General features: G+C 59.9%; 1 protein-coding gene across 1 annotated transcript; it reads right to left on the reverse strand.

Moving 5' to 3' along the window:
- Window positions 1-432: 432 nt before the first annotated feature.
- On the reverse strand, window positions 433-19388 carry SLC4A9 (solute carrier family 4 member 9). Its single transcript, XM_088522681.1, has 21 exons — window positions 19111-19388; window positions 17091-17251; window positions 16665-16814; window positions 16518-16579; window positions 15884-16041; window positions 14230-14317; window positions 13748-13939; window positions 13082-13137; window positions 12600-12774; window positions 11243-11376; window positions 10792-11063; window positions 8800-8855; window positions 8395-8583; window positions 7980-8093; window positions 6359-6520; window positions 4225-4403; window positions 3572-3644; window positions 2317-2385; window positions 1520-1693; window positions 882-1037; window positions 433-483 (listed from the first exon to the last, which is right to left on the reverse strand). The coding sequence occupies exons 1-21, from the start codon at window positions 19386-19388 to the stop codon at window positions 433-435; spliced, it is 2949 nt and encodes a 982-aa protein (XP_088378807.1).
- Window positions 19389-20282: the final 894 nt, after the last annotated feature.

A 20282-nucleotide genomic window follows, 5' to 3' on the forward strand; every position in this document is an offset into this window, starting at 1 on the left:
AGGGAAGCTCCCGGGCCGCCCTTGTGCTGCCTCCATCCCTGGTACCAGGCGTCCTGGGGCCTGGCTGGCCGGAGCACGGGTCCTGGCGCGGGGGGCGCAAACAGCCCTGCCGCAGGCCGGAGTCCCCTCCTGGCACGAGGGGCTGCCGGGCCAGCGCTGCTGCGAGGCAGCTCCTGTGGCACCCACGGGCCGTGCCAGGCAGGGCCGGGACGTGCTGAACGCCCAGCCCGTGCCCCACTGGCGCGCCGGGGCTGGCACCGTGCACCCGTGGGGGCTGACTCCTCTGGCACGGGCAGGCAGGGCTGCGGGGCTGGGGCAGAGGCTGTCCTGGCAGCTCTGGGTCCCGCGGCGGCAGCTGCCCGCAGCAGGGCTGCGCAGGGAGCGGGGCTGGCAGGCAGGCCCCTCGCCTTGCCCCGCAGCCCGTCTGCAGCCCTAGTTCACGGAGATGTTGATTTCTGGTCCTTGGCGATGCATCAGGTCAGCCTGAGGGGAGGAGGAAGAGCAGGGAGGAATGAGGCCCGCAGTGCTCCCGCCCATGGTGCGGAGCGCCGTGTCCCCGCAGCTGGCCCGTGTCGCCAGCGGTGGCTGCCAGGCAGCTGGGCCCTGGGCATCCCGGTGGCGCAGGGCACCCTCTGCGCGCAGGTGTGCGGCTCTGCCACCAGCCCCACTCCCTTGGCCGTGTCCCACGCACCAGCAGCCCGAGCCCTAGGGCCAACCCATGGCGGCTGGGCTCAAAGCCGTGTGCTGAGGCCGTGGGCTCCTCCTGCGTCTCCGGCCTGGAGAACCTGCTGCCCTGGGCTGCAGGCCCAGACCAGGCTCAGCCGCCCACGCCAAGGGCAGGAGCAGCTGCCAATGAGCAGAGCCTCGAGGACATCACCTACCTCCTCGCTGTCACTTCCCTCCTCCTCCTGCTTCCCGGGCAGTTTTCCTTCAGGCTCCCTCCCGGCTGTTTCGGGCACGATGCTGTCCAGCCAGGTCAGGTCGTTCAGGGAGAAGATGCACTCCAGCCCCTTGCGGATGCCCACCAGGGCCAGCAGCTGGGGCCGGACGAGAGCAGCGCGTTGGCACCGTGCGGTGCCCGGCTCGGAGCAGAGCCGCGCGGCGCTGCTTGCCCGGGCGCGGGGCCCCGCGGTGCCACCCCGGCCACCAACTACCGGCACCGTTTCCTCCGCCACTGCCCGCTCTGAGGGCACCGCGCTCATCTCCAGGGCCAGGGCCCAGCTGGGAGAGGCGGGTGGGCGGCAGTGCCGCGGCCACGTCCTGCAGGAGCCCAGCAGGATGTGTCTGCGCTCCCGCACACAGCGCACCGGGACGAGCGCCGGGGCGCAGGGTGACATCTAGGACCCTGGCTGGGGGACCCCGGCTTCCCTGTACCATGCAAACATGGAGCATGGGATGTGCAGGGGAGGGAGCAGCCATGTCCCAGGCTAGGAAGGGCTCTCCATCACCGGCGGGCTGTGGCTTGGTCTGAAGCCACTCACAGGGTGACAACACGGACGCACAACGCAGAATCTCTTACCATCAGCGGGAAAATGATAGCGGCCATGGTGGACTTGAGGACCCAGAGCATGGCCAAGCACAGCACCTGGATGAAGGTGAACAGATGCACCCGGCGCAGAGGCACGTGGCGAAGGTAGACAAGGTCTGGCTGGTGCTTGGCCGGCATCAGGAGCAGCTGCACTCGTTCTGTGAACTGCCACGAGAGGACAGCAAGCTTGTCACGTGTGGGCTGGGGCGCTAGTGAATTTTATAGCTCCCAGCTTTAAGGCAGCAGCCACCCATGGCTTGGGCCCAGACGGGTCATTGCCTTTGTGGTGCTGGGGGAGCCGTGTGGGCCCTGTGCTACCGAGGGAGGCAGAGCTGGTGGCTGTGCTCGGGTCAGCTTTGAGCACTGCTGCTCTTGACATCTGAGGTGGATGAGTTTATCTGACCAGTGCTGTAAAACCAGGGTCCTTTTACCTAGACCTGTGATAGAGCAGCACTGCTCTGAGCCAGAGAAACTGGCTGGGCAGACATTGCAAAGATCTCAAGCTAGATCCAAGCTGTAACAGAGATAAAGGCCACATTTCCTGATACATCTGGTCGGTTTAGTGTTCCCTCATACTCCTCAGCAAACGGGACATCTCTGTTTCCTCAGAACTGTCCCTTTTGCTGTCCTGGGCCTGTGGATGGGCACAGCAGTGTCACGATACACATCCACAGATGTAAAGTTCAAGCTTCAAGCCGCAGAGCCGGTGCCGAGTGGCCGGGGCTGGTGTTGAGCAAAGCCCCTTCATCCCGGCTCAGTCCAGCACATTCCAGGCAGCCCTCACTCACCTGAATGCTGTTCAGAGCCGCCACCCCCATGTGCAAGAAAACCCCGTACAGCACCGGCATTGGGATATACTGCAAGACATCGAGGTGACAGGTCAGCAGGGTGCACTTTCCTGCAGGGATTGCACCCACGGAGCTTCATGTCCTGCAGGAACAGTCTGCGGATGTGGCTGCATCATTTGCTTGCTTCATTACAGTTTCGTTTCATGCCTTTTTGTGCACTGTTACTTCCCCTGCTTGCTAATGTGTTGGGAGCAAGGCAGAGGGGAGGACAAGGCACTAGCTCATATGGAGATAAGCCTTATAGCTTAGGGGTTATAAAAATCGGGGTCCCCATGGCAGCAAAGACACGGGTGACACCCGGGCTGTCACGGAGCCGTAGGCAGCAGGCAGCTCTGTGAAGCAACAGCAGGGCACAGCACACTAAATATCATCACCCCTCGGCACCGAGAGCCAGCAGAGGTGACCTGGGCCAGCCTGCAGCAGCACAGAGTCCTGCTCTAGCTGCTCATGGCTTTTCTGTTCCTCTCCTGCGTTGCAACCGCATTTCCCAATGTGTGACCAGGTTCCCACCATCTGTGTGGCTCAGCACGATATATTTTTCTGCCAAGCCTGGCCAGCTGAGGGTAGATCTTAGGGGTCACTGTGCTGCTCCCCATGGCCTCGCCATGGGTGCAACCTGTCAGGGATTCAGGGAGGACCCGGGGCTGGGGTCAACTTCTGCGCTGTGACGAAGGCGTCAGTTGGAGGGGGAGCATTAGCCAGCACCCCGGCTGGGGAGATGAGGATGGTCCCCAGTGACCGCAGGGAGGTCACACCAGCTGTCACGGGGGAGCAGGAGGTAACAGGGTAACGCCGCAGAGGTGACCGCGGCTGTGCCCGGTGACACGGGGCGTGCACGGAGCTGCTCCTGCTGGATGTGGCTCTGGGGTGAGAGGGGCCAGCGAGTGGTGCCACAGCCGCCACGCGTGCTGGCAGCACGTCGGGGCAGAGGCCATCCCTGCTGTGTTTGTGCCCTTTGGCCCCTGCTGAGTTGCCTTTCCAGCCAGTGTTTTCCAATGACCAATCAATTGGGCAAAGGTTGCAGCTGGAGGGATGTCCAAGTGACGAAACATCATCCTTGTGGTCCTCAGCCTTGCAGGGTAAGGCCTCTCCCTCCCCCTGCCCTCCCTGCCTTTTGGGGAAAAGGTGCAAAAACATTCTAAGGCCAAACACACACATACACACACACACACACACACACACAAAGGTTCTGTACCTTGAGAATAGGTGCCATAAACACGGACACTCCGGTCAGGATGAAGACCACCAAGCCAGTCAGCCTCTGTTCTCTGTGGGCAACAGCACACGGGTCACAGGGGTCCGGGACAGCGCAGGATCCCGCAGGCCCTCAGGAGGCACCTCCCTTGCAGTGGCACCTCGGGTCTCTGGTGTAACCAGCGGCTCCTGTCTGCCCTCGTGGTGACCAAGTCACAGCAGTGCCTGAGCTTCATCCCCAAGGCCCTGCTGGGGCATCTTTTATGCTTTGGGGATGATGGTATGCGGGAACCACAAGCAAAAACATCTTGGGTCTTTGCAAGACCTTTCTTTTCCCCACTGCTGAGGCTCTCCAGGCTGGCTGAAGGTGCCCAGGAGCTGCCGCAGTGCTATGCCACAATGCTGAGCAGTGGAAAGATTTTTTTTTTCCCATGGGAATTGTGCAGCTTCCCCGGCGGAGAACAAATGAGCAGCCCCAAACCCAGGGCTAAGGACCTGCTGGAGGCTGGACTAGGTCTGCTCGTGAGGATGAGCATGTGCCCATCCTGCTGCAGAGCCCCTGGCAAGAGAGGTCTCAGGCAGCAGCCTGAAGCGGAGAGGTTCCCACCCGGACCAAGGAGGAACTCACAGCAGGGCCAAAGCTCTGCCTAATACCTGATGCCCAGGAATTTGGGCTGCTCGCCTGGAGCTGAGGTTGTGCTCTCCTTCTTGAGACTCTCCATGTGTGCCAGCGAGATGACCGTAGCAGACACATACCAAGGAAGGCCCGTCACAGAGGTGACAATCATGAGGAGGGAGACACAGAAGAGGTCCAGATGAAAGCCTGCCCCTTTCTGTAATGAGAGACATCAGGGCTTTGGGGGAGAGCCGTGAACCGGGGCATTGGCTTGCCACTGAAGGGACCTTCACAAGGTGCTGGAAGCAGGATGCCATCCCAGACGATGTCACATGCAAAGGGAGGCCTTGCCAGCTAGTCGTCCTGGTTCTCATGTCATGGCGAAGAAGCTGGGATGAGCTGCTGGCAAGCCCAGTGAGAGGGTGACTGTCTGGATTGTGGCATGAGGATCCATTGGCTCAGTGGATCTATGTCCTGTGCCCCAGGAGCTCATGCTGCCAGGACAAGCCAGCATATCCCAAAACACATACAGTCGGAGAAGCCCTGCCAGGTAGCTGCATAACTCTGAAAGCATTTATAAATCTCAGAAACCTTCAGATGGACCTTTGAATGCCCATAGCTCAACCTATGGTCCAATATTCGCATTTCAGCGGCAACCAGCCATGAAGCTGCACCCTCACTGATGGCCCCAAGAACCATCCTCATCCCATAATCAGCAGGTCTGTGCAACATGCTGCCTGTGGCTACAGGCGGCTTCCCTGCAGTGTATTGAGCCTTTGCTGCTGCTCCACATCCCTGATTTCAACTGCTCTTTCCTAGTTCCACAGCATCTCTCCTGGAGCTGCAGTGAGCAGGGCTGCGTGCAGAGGTTGAGATACAGGTGCCCCAATGGTTGCCCTGGTGGGCTCCCTGCTGCCTTCATGGCACTGCCCAGCAGCAGTTGATGCTTTCCCAGCTCCTGCAGCTCCTCCCCAAGTCCAGAGCATGCCTGTCACCAGGCCAGCAGCCCCCATGTGGCCCATCTGCCCCTCTGGGTTAGCGTGGTGGGTTTCACAGGCACCTCCTGCCTTTCCTCCCCACCAGCACGGCATCAGCCTTGCAACCTGAGCGAGCTGATGCTCCCCCACCACTCCAGGGCTTGCATTGCTCATCCCCTCCTCGGAGCCAGTACTGAAGGTGCTGGAGAACACGGTGAAAGATGTCCTGGGGGTAACCTGTCACCATGCATACCTGTCAGGAGGAGTGCATCCCACTCAGGTGACAAAACAAGGCCCATGCCACCTCCAAGACAAGATGGTACCTCCTGTTTGGTGACAACTGAGGCTCTGGAAGGGATGGCCCTTCTAGTGCAGGACAGAGGCAGGCAGGTCTTCTGAGGGTCCGCAGGGAAGGCCACTCTGGAGAGCAGAGAGGCCCCAGCTGGTCCAGACCTACCAGTCCTTCTGCAAGATGTGGGACTCATGACCGAACTGCCTGGCATTGGCCTGGGTCTTGAGAGGAATGGGCTCCCTCCTAGGGCATCAGCAATGAGTGATGGTGATGCTGAGGGGGAAGGAGGAAGGTCACCCCATGGCTGCAGCACCCTTTGGCAGCTGTGGAGAAGAGCTGTGCCTCTCTGACACTCCAGACTACAAGGAGGAGACTCTGGACACGTGTTTGGGGAAACACAGGGGGTTCCTGCATTCCCCACAACCCCAGCATGGAACTTGTTCTGGCTCCCAGCAAGGGGTCAAGTCTTGGCCCCTTGCCCATACTTGCAGTGCCCAGCTGTGCCCACCCAGCAGGTTGCAACCAGCAGAGAAGAGAAAGAGCAGTATGACCCATCCCACTGAGTGAGAGAGGAGTTTGGAAGCAAAGGGAACCAACAGAATGAGCTCCCAGTCCTGTCAGCCTGGGTGCATTGTGCTCCCAGGCCAATGGTCCTGTCTCCAGGGGTCTGGAGATACTTAGACCCAGGCTTGGAGAAGCCCGAGCCCTCTGCATAGCTCCCTAAGGGCTGCACATCGGCGCAGCACTGGCTGTCCCAGGGAGCTCTTCGTCAAGGGGCTCGTGCTGAGCCCCACGTTCACGGGCAGAGGAGCCCCAGGAAGTGTGTGACAAACCAGCCAGATGCAGCACCCGAAGGAGTGAGCCTGGGGAAAGCCCTGCCCTCTGCCTCTGCCCCCTCCTCACCTGCAGCTTATACTCCCTGCGGTTGAGGATGACAGCCGTGATCTGCTGGTCCATGAAGATGAGGATGGTGACAAGGACGGCAGGCACCACAGACAGCAGGCAAACCCACCAGGGGTTGGCTCCAAAGGGGGAGATGATCCAGCCTCGTGCAGGGTTTGTGGGCTGTGGCAACGAGAAAAGGGTCACACTGGCCACCGGGCTCTTATGGGGCCCAGCAAAGGGACCCGCCGCAGCTGGGTGCCCGGGCTGGAGCCCTGTGGGTGCCCATAGATGCTCCTTGCCAGGGAGCACGGACTGCCTAGTCACCCTGCACACGTCCCAGCTGCTGCCAGAGAAGGGGACTGTTCCTCAGCACTGCCTGGGCTCCCGGCCAACAGCCAGGCACATCCAGGGTGCCCTCGTGCACGGCTGGGTGAGCTGCAGGGGCAGCCGCGGTGCCAAAGCTGGAGGAGGAGGCAATGCCTAGGGATGATGGTGAGTTGTGGGTGCCCAGAGCCTGGAGGAGGTGGCAGCACATGCACACAACAGCCCAGCTCGTGGGAAGGAGCTTGAGCTGCCAAACCCTCTCCCCACCCAGCCCCAGGGTGGGGAGCCCAAGCCCGGACTTGAGCTTGTGCCTCCAGCTCCAGCATGAGCTGTGGCATTGCTCTAGCAATGATGCAGGTGACTAGTTCAGGACCAGGCTGGGATATTTATAGACCACAGGGCTGGCTGGGGCTCGAACCCTTCCAATTGCAGCGGTGCGGCCTGCACTGGTATCGGGCTGAGGGCCTATGGGCCTGCCCTGCACTTTCTCTGGGACCGTGTAGATGGAGGAAGGCTGCCAGAAGCAACATGGCACAGCCTCCTCCGAGGACACAGAGCCACCGAGGGCAAAGCCGGGGACGCCCAGCTGGGACACGTTGTCCTGACAGTCCAGTGAGGTTCAGCGGGGCTGGGCTGAGGGTGCTGCACCCAGACAGGATGTTGGTCAGGGAGAAACAAGGAGATGAACTCCCTGAGACAGGGGCACAGGAGGTCTTCGTCCACCACGGGCATCATCAGGCTGCCCGGCTGGCGAAGCAGGGTGGGCACATCATGGTTCTGGTTGTTACGGCCAGTGCTAAGCACATTGCACCCAGAACTGGTGAGGCCAGGAGCACTTGCTGCCCACAGAGGGGAGAGGCCGGTTCTCCCGTACAGCTTGCTGCCTCCTCTTTCCTCCAAGGTCTCCACGATGGGTTAGATGACAGCAGCGTCGGTTTGGGAGCAGAAGGGGTGAGGTGGTGGCCTCCTGCCAGCATGGGTGAGCCCTTGCCACTCCGCTCCCACAGCGTGCATGGGAGCCGTCTGGGCTGGCCCAGTGGCAGGCGAGTTGGAGCAAAGGCTTCCCTTCTCCTGCACCTTCTCCCTCCTCTGGGGAGCACTCAGAGCCTTTGCCCCTGTGTCTGGAGTCACCTCCAGCCCTGCAGATTACAGGTCTGTCATGGCAGGATCAGCTGCCAGAAACGCAGGACCAAAACCACAGGAATCACAGGACCAAAACTGGGTTTTCCCTGGGCTGGGTACATGTTTTGGAAAGAACTTTCCATGCACAACCCAAACCCCTTGGGAGTCTGCAGGTCCCCACCCAGCCCGTCACCTTCAGCTCACTGGGGACAAGGAGCTTGGGGGTCTCCAGGCCAAGGACGGCATCAACAGCACAGAAGATGAGGATCGCCAGGATGATGGAGAAGTCGCTCACCAGTTTCCTAAACTGAAGAAAAGCAGGTAAGTTTAGCCTGTGGTTGGCCAAGAAGCTTTTCCTAGGAAGGCTGAGGCTGGCAGAGGGGCTGTGCATGCCCCCCAGAAACACTCCCAGCTCCTGGGAATGGCCAGGTCCAGGTGGGGAGCTGCAACTAAGATTTCCACATCTTGGACTGCACAGATCTTGTCCCAGCGCAACAGTCCTGCCTGCCAGAGCCTGGGCCTCGGGTCTCAGGGTGCACAGCAGGGAGAGCCTCTTCACCTGCCTTTCCCAGCAGTAACGGAGGCGAGGATGGGGCTGAAACACTCACCATTGTGGGGAAATAGCGACTGGTCTTGAAGCGCTTGAGCATCGTGGAACACAGGAAGGTGCCTCCAAATAGGAGGAAGGACATGAGAGTGACATCGGGCACGTAGTGGCAGCTGGCTCCCAGGAGGTGGCCTCCTTGGTCCAAACACTGGGTCCTGCTGAGCCTGGCTAGGGTGACAGCCTCTGGGCACTGTAAGGACAGGACATTCAGGGGAGAGGAGGCCAAGGAGGGACGGAGGCTGGGCTCCAGGTGCTGGAGGTGGCAGGCAGGACTGGCTTTGCCCTGGGGACATGATGCTCTGAACACCCCAGGGCCAGCACGGAGCACCCTGGCCTGCAGCTGCCTCCATCCTTGCTGGTTGTGACCCTTCTTGCTCCTCCTATAAGAAGAGGAAAGGGGTCTTACCTCCTGCAGGGCGAGGGGCGAAGGGAGCAGCGTGTTGTTCCATGCTGAAACATTGCCTGAAAGAGAACAGCAGGAGTCAGGGGCCCAGGAATTGCCGAGGATGTGGCAGGGGTCTGGGCCACAGCCCAACCTCAGGGGCTGGCTGGGACCACATCCCTGTCAGGGCCACCCTGGGCTCATCTCAGAGAGTCCGGGCTGTGCTTGGGCCTCCTCAGGACATGAGAGAGCCGAGAAATAGCTCTGGGCAGAGGCAGAGACACCCTGGCTCACAGCAAGGCTGCTGGCCTGATGAATCACAGGGTCTAGTTTGAGGATTCTCAAGGATGTCTCCCTGGCCCAAGTCCCCACAGGCCCTGTAGGGTCTCCTGTCCTCCATACCTCCTCTTCAGTGTTGTCTTGTCATTGTCATGTTAAAATTGTCTGTGTCCAGCTCTTCTCAGGCCCTGTTTACAGCTGCTCTGAATCTGCCCAGACTTTAACACTTCAGGGTCATATTTTCCAGCCCAAATGTCTGCCTGGTCTGGAAAGTTTAGGAAAATCTTGGGTGAAGCAGTCAACCCACTCAAGAGGTGACGATGGCCCTGAACTCTGCCCAGCAGTGATGCTTTTGGTACATGGTGTGAGTTCCATCTGCAGGATTGCTGTAGCAGTGGGGACATGTCTCCTCCAGCACAGTGAAACACCCTCTGATTTCAAAACCAGGTTGTAAATTGCAGAGAAAGCCTGCTCAGATGCTGCAGGGCTTGCCAGAGTCCCCAGGCTCCAGTGACCCAAGGGTCCCCACCATTACAAGAGCTGCACCGAGGTGTCCCCTGCTCCCAGCACCACTGAGCCACCAGGTAGCACAGCCACGAGCTGGCAGGGGGTGTCTCCATCCCACTGGTCTGTGTGGGCTGTGGAGGCAGAAGAGCCACCAGACCTGAGCAGCTGGGTGGCAGGAGGAAGGTTCTGGGAGCTGGAGGGCAGATCTGCACCCCGAATGGAGCACAGTGCCTTGGAGAATGGAGCTACTGGCTGGGGAGAAATGCCTGGGAATCGCAGTGACAGGCCAGGGGCTCCACCATGCAGAGAGAGTTGATTCGGCAGGGGAGCCTGAACCCGGGGCAACCAAGAGGAGCCAAAGGAGTCAATGAGTGCCCTCTCTGCTCTGCTGCTAGCCAACTGCTCTCCAGGGCCATGGAATGTGCAGTCCCTGGCACGCGGGAGGCATGAGCAGGGCTGGTGGCAGGAATGCAATCTCAGAGTTCCATTGGGAAAGGGCTGGCCCAAACCTGCTGCAGAGGCAGCCCAGAGTGATGTTTCTCAGCATCTGGCCTTGCTTTTTTTTGTCTTTGCCTACAGCCAGCAAGTCCCAGGAATGCCCAAGGATGCGGTAGGAGTGTGTGTGCCTGTATGTGTCCCGCCAAGGGGACCAGCCGGCGTGGGTGCACGTGTGGCTGAACGGGCAGACACGGGTCAAGCAGCGCCTTGTTCCTCCGGCCATGAGAACGGCCCCAGCCGGCTCCCTCCCCGCGCACCGGAGCCCGCAGCCCTCCCTGGAGTCACATCTCCACTCCTCCCCGGGCCGTTCAGGGCCCACGTGGTGCCCAGCAAACAAGGGGACCGGCCATGCCTGGCCCAGCTCCGTCAGCTCCCCACAGCTCTGTGCCAGGGAAGGCCAGGGCACTGTCCTGCACAGCAAAAGCCCAGCCTCCAGCCTGGCACACCGAGCCCAGCTCCAGCAACATGCCCAGCCTGCAAGACTGAGCTGGCTTCAGCAAGGCTGAGGTTGGCAAGGGGGCTGGTGGCACTTGTTTGCCAGAGATCCATGGCTGGGCAGGACTGGGGATTTGGGTCAGAGGGCTCTGCCCTTGCCGCAGGCTGCAGAATCCCAGCAAAGAGTGGCAGCCAGAGAGCCTGCGCTGCTGGCCGGAGCCCACTGGATGCAGGGCACTCACCCCCGGCATGAAGCTCATCCCATGACCTGTGTGCTCAGCAGGAACCTGGGCTCACCTGGGCTGGACAAGTTGCAGATGCAGTTGTACAAGGTGACATCTTCACTCCTGTACTGCCAGTTGATGGGGTAGGTGTCTGCCAGGCTCACCATCTTCTTCATGGAGTCATAAATGAATATCAGGCTGATGAGGGCACAGAAGCCTTCTTCAGTGAAGCGGGTGAAATACTGCACCAGGTAGCTCGCTTCAGTGGCGACCAAGACCAAACCAAAAAAGGCCACCCAGAGGCCAATCCAGAGTCGAAACTCCAGGTAGTCCAGGTTGTAATCCCTGGTGGGAAAGGTTGGCCTAAACTTTCAGTGCAACACACACCTGCCAGCATGCTGGCCCTGCTCACCCAGAGGTTGTGTCCGAATCATGACCAGAATCAGGGATTTTGGCAGCCCAGCAGCAAGCATGAGGCTGCAGCAGCTGCCCCTGCACAGCCACCCCACCAGCAGGCTACTTACTCACTACAGGAGAAGAGGAGGCGCTCGAAGACCAGCATAGGGCCAGTGCTGCTCAGGATGGTCAGAGGCTGGCCAGCAAAGAGGCAAAAGATGGATCCAGCAAAGGCAGTGCCCAGGAAGCTCTCCAGCACACCCTGAAATGCAGAAGGAAATGGTGCCAGGCCCTAAACGTGCAGAAGGGGCTGGGAGTCCCAGGCCCACCAGGGCAATGGGCCACAGGCAGCTCCCTGCCTGTCCCCACCTCACCAGCCTGATGAAGGCCCCCAGTGACATAAGTGCAGCAGGCTGCAGTCCCGCGAGCCAGAGGCAGCTCTTGGGAGGGAAGGGGATGCAGGGTACCCAGGCCCAGTGCTGCTGGCTAGGAGGGAGCCTGGCACAGAGGGCAGCCAGCGGCCCACGCTCTCCTGCAAGCCCATGGAGCTGGAGCCCCACAGCATCAAGGCCAAACAGGGCTGCCCAGCTGGTTGGAGAGTTACAGCTCCAGCAGGGCTAGAGGTGATGTCCTCCTCACTACAGATTGCATCGTCCAGGCCACTGCATCTTGCTGACACCCTCATGGAGGGGACAGGGAGGAGCCTGAGCAGTCCTTGAGGAAGTGGAACCTCCTGATGTTTTTTTAGCACTAGGCCTGGCTGCACTAAGCCCTGCTCAGCTTGGGCTGTAACCACTTGCCCTGCTGGTTACTGTGCAAGCAGGGCAATTGGAGTGTGATTTCCCCATGGCAGAGTGAGTCTTATGGTCATCTACTGCCCTGCAGGTCCAATCTGCCATGTGTGAACTGGACAGAAACATCTGAGACAGCTAGACAGTGGGCCAGGAGCCACGGCCTTCTGCTAGCCACTGAAGACTTGTTGGACATGTGGAGCTGTCCCAGGGGCTGTGGTTCCCCTGAGCTCGCAGCTGGGGAGCCTGCCCTGAGTCTCCCTTCTTCATGGTCTCCCAATGGCCCAGCAGGCAGGCCAGCATCCCGGCTGTCACCGCAGGGCTGGGTGACAAGCAGGAGGCAAGACTGGGCCATGGCGTGCCCTGAATATCCACCGCCTCCCGCAGGAATAGCTGCCCCAGGGCAGGACAGGGCAGGGAGAAGCTCTGGCATGCAGCAATTCTGGAGAAGGCAGGGAAAGATGCAGGGTTTGGGCAACGCTCAGGATGCACAGGGCCAGGTCATCACTCCATGGGCACAAATTATAGGTGAGGTCAAGCAAGAGCTTTGCCCAGTCTGAGAGGAGCAGTGTGTGAGCAGCTGAAGCACACAGGGTGTTTCCCCTCAGCAACACCACCACGCGGGAGGCACCTTGCACCAGCGAGACCCATGTGCCCGCCCTGCGGAGAGGCCCTCACGCAGAGACACACCAACCTGCATGTTATCAGTCGCATCCCCCAGCATGCCCCCAAAGGTGATGGCGTTGGTGACCGTTGCCAGGTAGATGTACAGGACTGCAGAAAGGCACTGGATGTGCAGGGCGTCAGAAAAGTCACTCCAGTACCAAGGTGCTTTCCTCCGAATGTCTCTGAGCAGCCCTCCGAAGAGCCTGCAGCCAGCACAGGATTAAGTCTAAGACCAGACTTAGTCTAAGACCAGTCTTAAGTCTTGCTCCCGTCAGCCAGACCCACATTAGACTTAGGCCAAATCCAGTCAGACAGAGTTGCAGGGGGACAAGGCATCCTTCCCATGCTCAGGGCTGCAGTTTGGACGAGGTGACCCTGAATCTTTCCTTACTAAACCAGGACTGAGGAGGCAGCCCAAGGCATTCACCCACTCTGCTCTGTTGCAAAGAGCAGCCTGACAGCCCAGAGCTGTTGTGTCTCCCATCAGCATCAAGTCCCCAGTGCACTGACCTTCCTGTCCTCTCCAGCTCGTCACTGAAGTGCGGGTGCCCTGCGCCAGATCTGTCCTCAGCGGGTCCCTTGTTGCAGGGAGCTTTCCACTCCCGCAGGTGCATGGAGATCCTGAGACAGAGCCAAGAGGAACCTGAACAGGCAGCTTTCAGAGCAGAGCTGTTGGGGCCTGCCTGCATTCACGCACCCCTTGCACTCTGCAAGGGGACAGGGAGGATGGCGAGTGGACAGAGATGCAACTGGAGCTGGTGAGACCTTGTAGATCGCCTTGCAATGAGAAGGAGGAGCAGGACTCCCCTCTGCCCTCCGGCATTCAAGCCCTTCAATAAACCCTAGCAGGACTGGTTTTGGTAGCGGAGCAGGAGAAGTCTTGCTTGGAGGATGAGATTCACACCTGCTTGCTGAAACCCAGGTTTCTGGTGGTTCCTGCAGGCACAGCTCACAGAGTGGACTAGCCGCTCCCTCCCTGGTGACGGCCGCATGGGACAGCAGGACTAACTGTCCGGGGCAGTCCTGCAGTTGGCATCAGCCACCGCTGCAGAGGGGCTTGGCTGGGAGAACTTCACTGTCCAAGGTTGGATATGGAGTGGCTGCAGCCTCACAGAGCCCAGGACTCCAGCGCCGCAGACCCTTAGCAGAGTTTGCTGAGGGGACCCTCTTCATGGCTCCCCAGAGGCTGCAGGCAGCCTTTCCCCCAGGATACCTTTTGTGTGGAGCGGGCAGGCACTTTGGTGGAGGGATTCGGGTGCTGGGGTCCCATTTCCCAGGAGGCAGCACAGTCAGCTCTTCCAGGAACTCGTCGATCCCTGCGATGAGGTCTTCTCGTTGCTCAGCCTGCTGGGCGACCCTTTGGAAGACCTGCAGAGAGGTGTGGAGGATTAGTCACTGAATCCCTGTGTTCAGTTACTCAGAGCCTTGCTCCCAGAAGGCAGACATCACTGAAAGAGGCAGTCATCCAGTCCAATGCCCAACTGCTCTTAAATCTTATAGATTCCCCCAAAATCTTTTTTCCTGGGCGAGAGAGACGGCCTGCTCACCCTTCCTTCCCTGCTGCAGCCTGTTGAGGAACCTTGGAGTGCTCGGTGCAGCCTCATCCCAGCCCTGTCCCACCTGTGAGTGCCTGTGGCATTAACTGCACCCATGCTCACCTCATCTGTCAGCAGCGTGGCCATGGCCCGTCCAATCTCATGGTAGGCTTTAGCTTTGGCTCGTGGGCCCAGCAGGATGAAGAGAAACCTACAGAGAACAAAGTAAGCCATGAATGTCTCTGTCTAGTAGACCTCTCTTCTCCCGGATGTGCTTCTCCTGAGGGCAGGGCCTAGAGAGCCAAGTTCTGCAGGCTTGAGGGGCTGCTAATGCTAAATGGTTCCCCCCAGTCACAGGTGGGTATCTGCTTTGATCTGGGGCAGTCAGTGGGCAGAGGAGAGGGACACTCACCTTCTGCCTTGTGTTTGGGCACCCTGTTCATGCAGGAGACTGTGGGACACTGTGACTGAAGTCAGCTCGCAGGGTCCATGGAGACTCGGGCTGCTGTGAGGAGCAGGCTGGCTTTTTGGGGCAGAGTGGGGACAGCTGCTGGGGACATGTGTGGGTTCATGCTCAATAGGGGTGTTCATGCTTGCAGGGAGGACATAGGAACACCACCACTGGGAAGGAGAGCCGGCCAACTGCATGGGAATCCAGGTTCGGTAAGACTAGGAGGACATGGGAGGAGTTTGGATGGAGAACTGAAAACTTTTGAGAAAATATAGCTAAAATTTCACACCTGGGAGGGGAACAAAATAAAACCCATGAGAGCAGAGAAAGAAGGGAGGGAAAGGAGGGGAAAGTGTCAGAGAGAGAACAGAGGTGGTAGACGTTACACAAGCAGGAGTTTATTCCTAGAAGGCCTATGGAGGGAGAACGCACCCGAACCAAACCCTCCACCCCTCTGCAAAACTTGGAAAAAATGGCCACAGTCGTGGTAGCCAGGGGCTGCGGAGTGGCTATAGCCACCACAGGCTGACCAAGCACCCAGGGACAGGTCAGGGAACCGGCCGAAGGCAGCTCCGAAGAGCTTGTCCCAGTCCTGCCATGTGGTGCTGCTCTGTGCCCCAAGTGACCAGGAGGTGGCAATGTCCCTCCTGGGCCCTGCCTGCCTCCTCGGCGCTTCCTAAGGAAGTCCTCAGGTCAGAGGAAGACCCCGAGTTTCCTGTGAGGGCTTTGAACAAAGCATTGTTCAAGCACAGAAAAACATCTCCTGCCGCTGCTGCTTTTCTCCTAGACCAACAATGCCATGGTTTAAGACTTGAAACACCCTGATGCTTCAGAAAGCTTGGCCAGCTCGACAGGAGAGAGGCAGGAGGCAGAGAGAGGCCTAGAAATCTCCATCCCTTCCCAACCTTGGCATTCCTGGGCAGTTGGGCACTGCATGCAGACCTTCCTAAAGATGACGGTGAATGCTGAGACCAGGTGAGGACAGCCAGAAAACATCTCCCCATATTGCCTAATAACTGATGACTCTGCTCGAAGCCTGTCCCAGCTGGGATGGTGTGCAGGCTTCTAAGGAGCTGTGAAAAACAGAACGGGAAGCAGCAAGCTGAGGCCCTGGGGCTTTCCTGCAGGCTCTGCACATGCCTTTGAGAGTCTTAAAATTAGCTTTTAACAAGCAAAGTGCTAACCTGTTGCCAAGTCTAAATGGCATTAGGGCATTCAGTGCCCCCAGCTTCAGAGGCAGAGTGATGCAGGAGGGGAGACCAGCAGCAAAGGCAGCTGCAGGGTCGGGGGCAGGAGCTGCAGGGCTACTTGTTATGGTCTCGTTACCTGCTGGGGAGAGCGATTTCGGCGAGTGCGCCAAGGGCCACCACCTCCTTCAGGCGAACGAAGGCGATGAAGGGCTTCTCCAGGAAGTCCAATTCACCAACGAGCACACTGGCTACCTCCGCCCCTGGCGGGAGCTTCTTCTTGAATTTGTTTTTCAGCTGAAATGAAATGCAAAGCAAAGTTCATATGGGACGATACCTGCCACAGTATCATCCTGTGCTGCAGCAGAGACACTTTTCCTCTGCTCAGTCGCTGGGGCTCAGGCTGTGACAGCCGCCCCGGTGTCCGGGCCCCACTGGCAGCAAGCCCAAGCCACCACATCGCTTCTGGCTTCTAGCCCTGCCGGCTGTCTCATGTCCCCTCTTTGCCTCCCTGTCTCCTGCTGAGCCCCATGGCCCTGGGGAATCCTGCCTCCCTCACGGAGAGGATACATCGAAGGAGACTCGGTCTTGTAGAAACACACAGATCCGTAAGTGCAGAAGACCAGACCCCATAAGACCTGGACCAGCATCACTTTACTGTAATACTAATGCTATTTGTAGGCAGAAATTTTCAGTTTGTTTGGCCAAGTTGATACTTTTTTTTCCCCTCCACTGACAAGCTGGTCTTCCTGCCCAGCTCCATCTTCCCTCACCTGCTCCTTGAGAGGTGTTTCTGAGAGTTCAGTTCTGGGCTCAGGCAGTTTTTTGGCCTTCTCTGCAAAGAAAAGGGACGAGCATCAAAATACAGAGTTGAGCAAATGGGCAGCACTGAGGAGGGTCGGGGCCAGCACGGTGCCCACCTCTGCAGGGGGAGAGGCCGAGCCGGGCCAGTGTCCGCAGCGGCGGCGTGGCCGTGTGGTGCCGGGGCTGTTGGAGCAGCAGGGCCGCCAGGCGCTGCCTCAGCTCGGGCCGCAGGGCTCGCTCCACGGGCTGCCCGGAAAGCACCTTGTCTGCAATGCAGAAGGAGATGGCACTGAGTCCCTGCATATGCCACCGTCCTGCCAGGGGTCGGCACCCAGCCGCAAGCCCGTGGGGGTTGGCCCCTGGCCTGCAGCTTCGCATGGGGCTCGGCCAGGGAATAAAACCCTTTTCCTGGGCTAGCAGAGAGCCACCCCAGGTAGACAGCTATCAAGTGCTAGCATTTTTATTTGGGGATCGCCCAGTAACCTGGCCCCACTCCCGGGAACAGCCCATCCCGCGAGGTGCCCTTTGCCTTCCTCACATACCAATTATTTCCTTGAAACTGCGGGCATCCAAATCCAGGAGGACTGTCCCCTCCTGCAGGCACATCCTGAGCTCAAAGAGGCTGTGCAGGAGGAGCGCTGTGACATGAGGCGCGCTCCAACGCTCCCCTCCATCCTCCACCTTCTCCTCGAACTTTATCCACCTGCCAGGGAGGATGCACTGGGTCAGCAGCCGGCAACTGGCTCTCCTGGGCGGCGGGAACCAAAGACCAGGCCCATTCCGGAGCTCGGCGCTGGGTTTGCATTAGCCAGGAGGGGATCCAGGGGCCGGAGGGTGGTGGTGGGGACAAGTGAGCGGCAGCACCATGGGGGACAGAGGGCCCTTGGGCACCGGGCCAGGCAGCACAGGCTCAGGGCAGCAGCCTACAGGGCAGCCTGAGCAGGGATGTGCCCTCACCAGCCGCAGCCTTCCCTGTGTGTCCCGCGCGTTGCTCTCATCTCTTGGCTAGCAGGATTTCACGAGTCCCTGCAGGCAGCAGCGCTCGCTAGAGGCCGAGGGGAAGCATCTGAAGCTATTTGCCACAGTCAGGTCGTGCCAAGTATTCAAAGGCCGGCACGCACAGAGCCCGCCTTTGTGCGCGAGGCCGGGCCGGCTGCCTGTGCTGCAGGGCCAGAGCAGGGCCAGCAGAACGGGTTCCCCTGGGCCGGCAATGCCAGCCCCCTCCTCGGCACAGGCTGGAGGGCAGCGTGTGGAGTCCCCGGAGCCTGGGAGCCGCGGCGAGGAGCAGAGGACTGGGGAGAGTTGTCCCAGCTTGAGGCTTTGCAGCTCTGGGCCACTGGTCCCTGGTTCACCCGCCAAGCACCAGCGCAGGCGCCACATGGTGGGACCTCCCATGGCATCTCCAGGTGCTCCTTCCCCATGGCTGCAGGGAACAGCCCCACCAGGGCTGTCCCTGCCCTCGGCTGTCCCGTGACTCCCAGCCAGGCCTGCCCCAAGCTGCTGCTCTCTGCCTTTGCCTCCTCCCTGACACCGGCCATTCCGTCTCCTCTGGCCTCTCACCCCTGGATTATTTCCTGCTCCTGGTGTCTCCACACACCTGAGCCATTTCTAAATTCTGCTCCTACTTTCTCCCTACGTCTCAGCTTTTACCTGGGAGATCTCGTCCTATGGTCAAGCCTTTTTTTTTTTTTTTTTTTTTTTCCCCAGGTCCTTCCTGCATCCTTTAGATAAGAAAACAAGTTGTCCATCCCAGGACAGGCTAGTGCAGGTTTCAAGGTATGTGCACCAGACCAGACACCCAACACTGGCTCCTAAGGTGAGATTTGACCCTCTTTTCTCGGCCCCTGAGCTGTCTCAGCCTCTTCACAGAGAGCCTCTTTCTTTGCCTGGTCGGGGAAGGTTACATCCCTTTCTGGGGAAGAGCTACCCAGTGCAGCGGGACTGCTTGTGCTTTCCACCCCGTCTCTCCCTTTGATGGTAAATCTTTGCAGGGTGTATCTTTCCCCTCAGCTCTCCCATTACACCCCCTTTATCTCCCTGCTGTGATCGTACCACTATGCCTTTCATCCTGCTTCAGATGGGGAGTTGCATCAGGCTAGTGCTCAGGCCGGGGGAGCTGGGGAAGGGCTGTCCCCTCCCAGCCCAGGGCATGGTCTCTGGAGCCTCGGAGAGGCAGAAAATGCAGAAGGAGAACTAAGGAAATAGGCATTTCAGCTCTATTTGAACCACCCAGTTACAGGCTGTGGCCCTGCTTGACACCATGCTGCGGTGGTGGCAGAAGCTTTCACATGAAATGAGTCATCTGCAACAGGGAAGAATTTCTTGGAAGGCGCAGTCTGGACATCGGAGGGGATAGCGCAGACTGAGCACCCCGGATTTGGCGCTGGACCTGCCGTTGAGCAAGGACTGCTTTGCAAGGCAGGGAAAACCCTCTCACAGCACTGCCAGGCCGGAGAGCATGGTGCTGCTGGAAGCACCCAGGATGTGTGATTTTTAAGGCTGTTTAAGCCGAGGTTCCCTGCGCACCACCGGCTGGGCTGGCCCCTGCAGGGAGGTACCCACCTGGCCGTCTCTCTCCACTCCAGCCCCGCTGGGCCACCGAGCAGCTCGTTGAGCTGGACGAAGAGCAGCGGGCACCGTCTGTCAGCTGCCGCCTCCTGCCGCAGGATGGCCCCGACTCGCTCGGCCGCCAGCGACGCGCTCGAGGTGAAGATGCTGCAGCCAAGCACCTGGTGACGGGTTCCCGAACGGCTGCTTGCGGGGCCCTCAGGCCCGCACAGCAAGCGGGTGTCTGCGGCCTGGCGAGCCGCGTCAGCCTGCCCGGGCGCCTCGGCCCTCATGGCAGCAGCTCCCGCCGGCAGGGACTGCGCCGGCTCTGCTGCACGTCCGCCCCTCCTCTGCCCGCACTCGCGGGATCCTGCTCCCGGCGCCCTTATAAAAGCCGCCAGCCTGTCCAAGCTGCCCACGAACCCACACCCAGAAGCCAAGCCCCAAACAGCGTTATCAAAACACAGCAGTGAGCTCCGCAGGCCCCGACATGGCTGGCTCCCACTGCCCCTGGCCACCCCCTGGGCGCAGCCAGCCGCAGCCCGGGCTGTCCCACTCCTTTCCTGGTGCCCAGAGTGGACCATGATCCGGCACAAAGCCATCTTGGTGCTCTGCGCCCACGGCACGGCACGGCTTCCTTGCTATGGTGGTGCCATGGGGATGTGATGGAGAAGGATGTGACACGACCAAGAAAACCCAGTGTGGGGCAAGCAGGGGTCTGGCAGGGGCAGAGGGGGTGATGTGCGTCACGAAGCAGGACAGCGGCCGCCGTGGCGTGCGGAGGACGTCAGCACCAGCATGGGGCAGGGAGCGGATGTTGCAGCACCCACAAGCGGGAAGGATGTGGGCACATCCGTGTTGTCCTCCCGGGCCAAGGGAGCCTGCAAGGGCTGGTCCTGCAGCGTGGGCAGAGGGAATCATGGCCTGTGGCCCTGGCTCGCCCGCAGAGCCCCGCGCTCCCCTCTGCCCTCCTGCTGCCCCGTGCTGCCGCCGCGCCAGCACGGGCCACACAGTGCAGGCACCGCTGCTGTGGGCAGGAGCAGGCGGGCTGCCTCCAACCAGCCTCCGCAGCCAGCGCATGCGGCAACTGGCCCTCCTCCTCCTCAGCTGGGCCGCCCAGCAGAGCTGCCCACCGCACTGCAGGGCCAAAGGGCCTCCAAGCTGGGAAAAGAGCCCCCAAACTGCCA

The sequence above is a fragment of the Tinamus guttatus genome, unplaced genomic scaffold, assembly GCF_059628265.1.
Source record: "Tinamus guttatus ecotype Peru unplaced genomic scaffold, ASM5962826v1 Tinamus_guttatus_pri_ptg000155l, whole genome shotgun sequence".
Taxonomy (NCBI): domain Eukaryota; kingdom Metazoa; phylum Chordata; class Aves; order Tinamiformes; family Tinamidae; genus Tinamus; species Tinamus guttatus.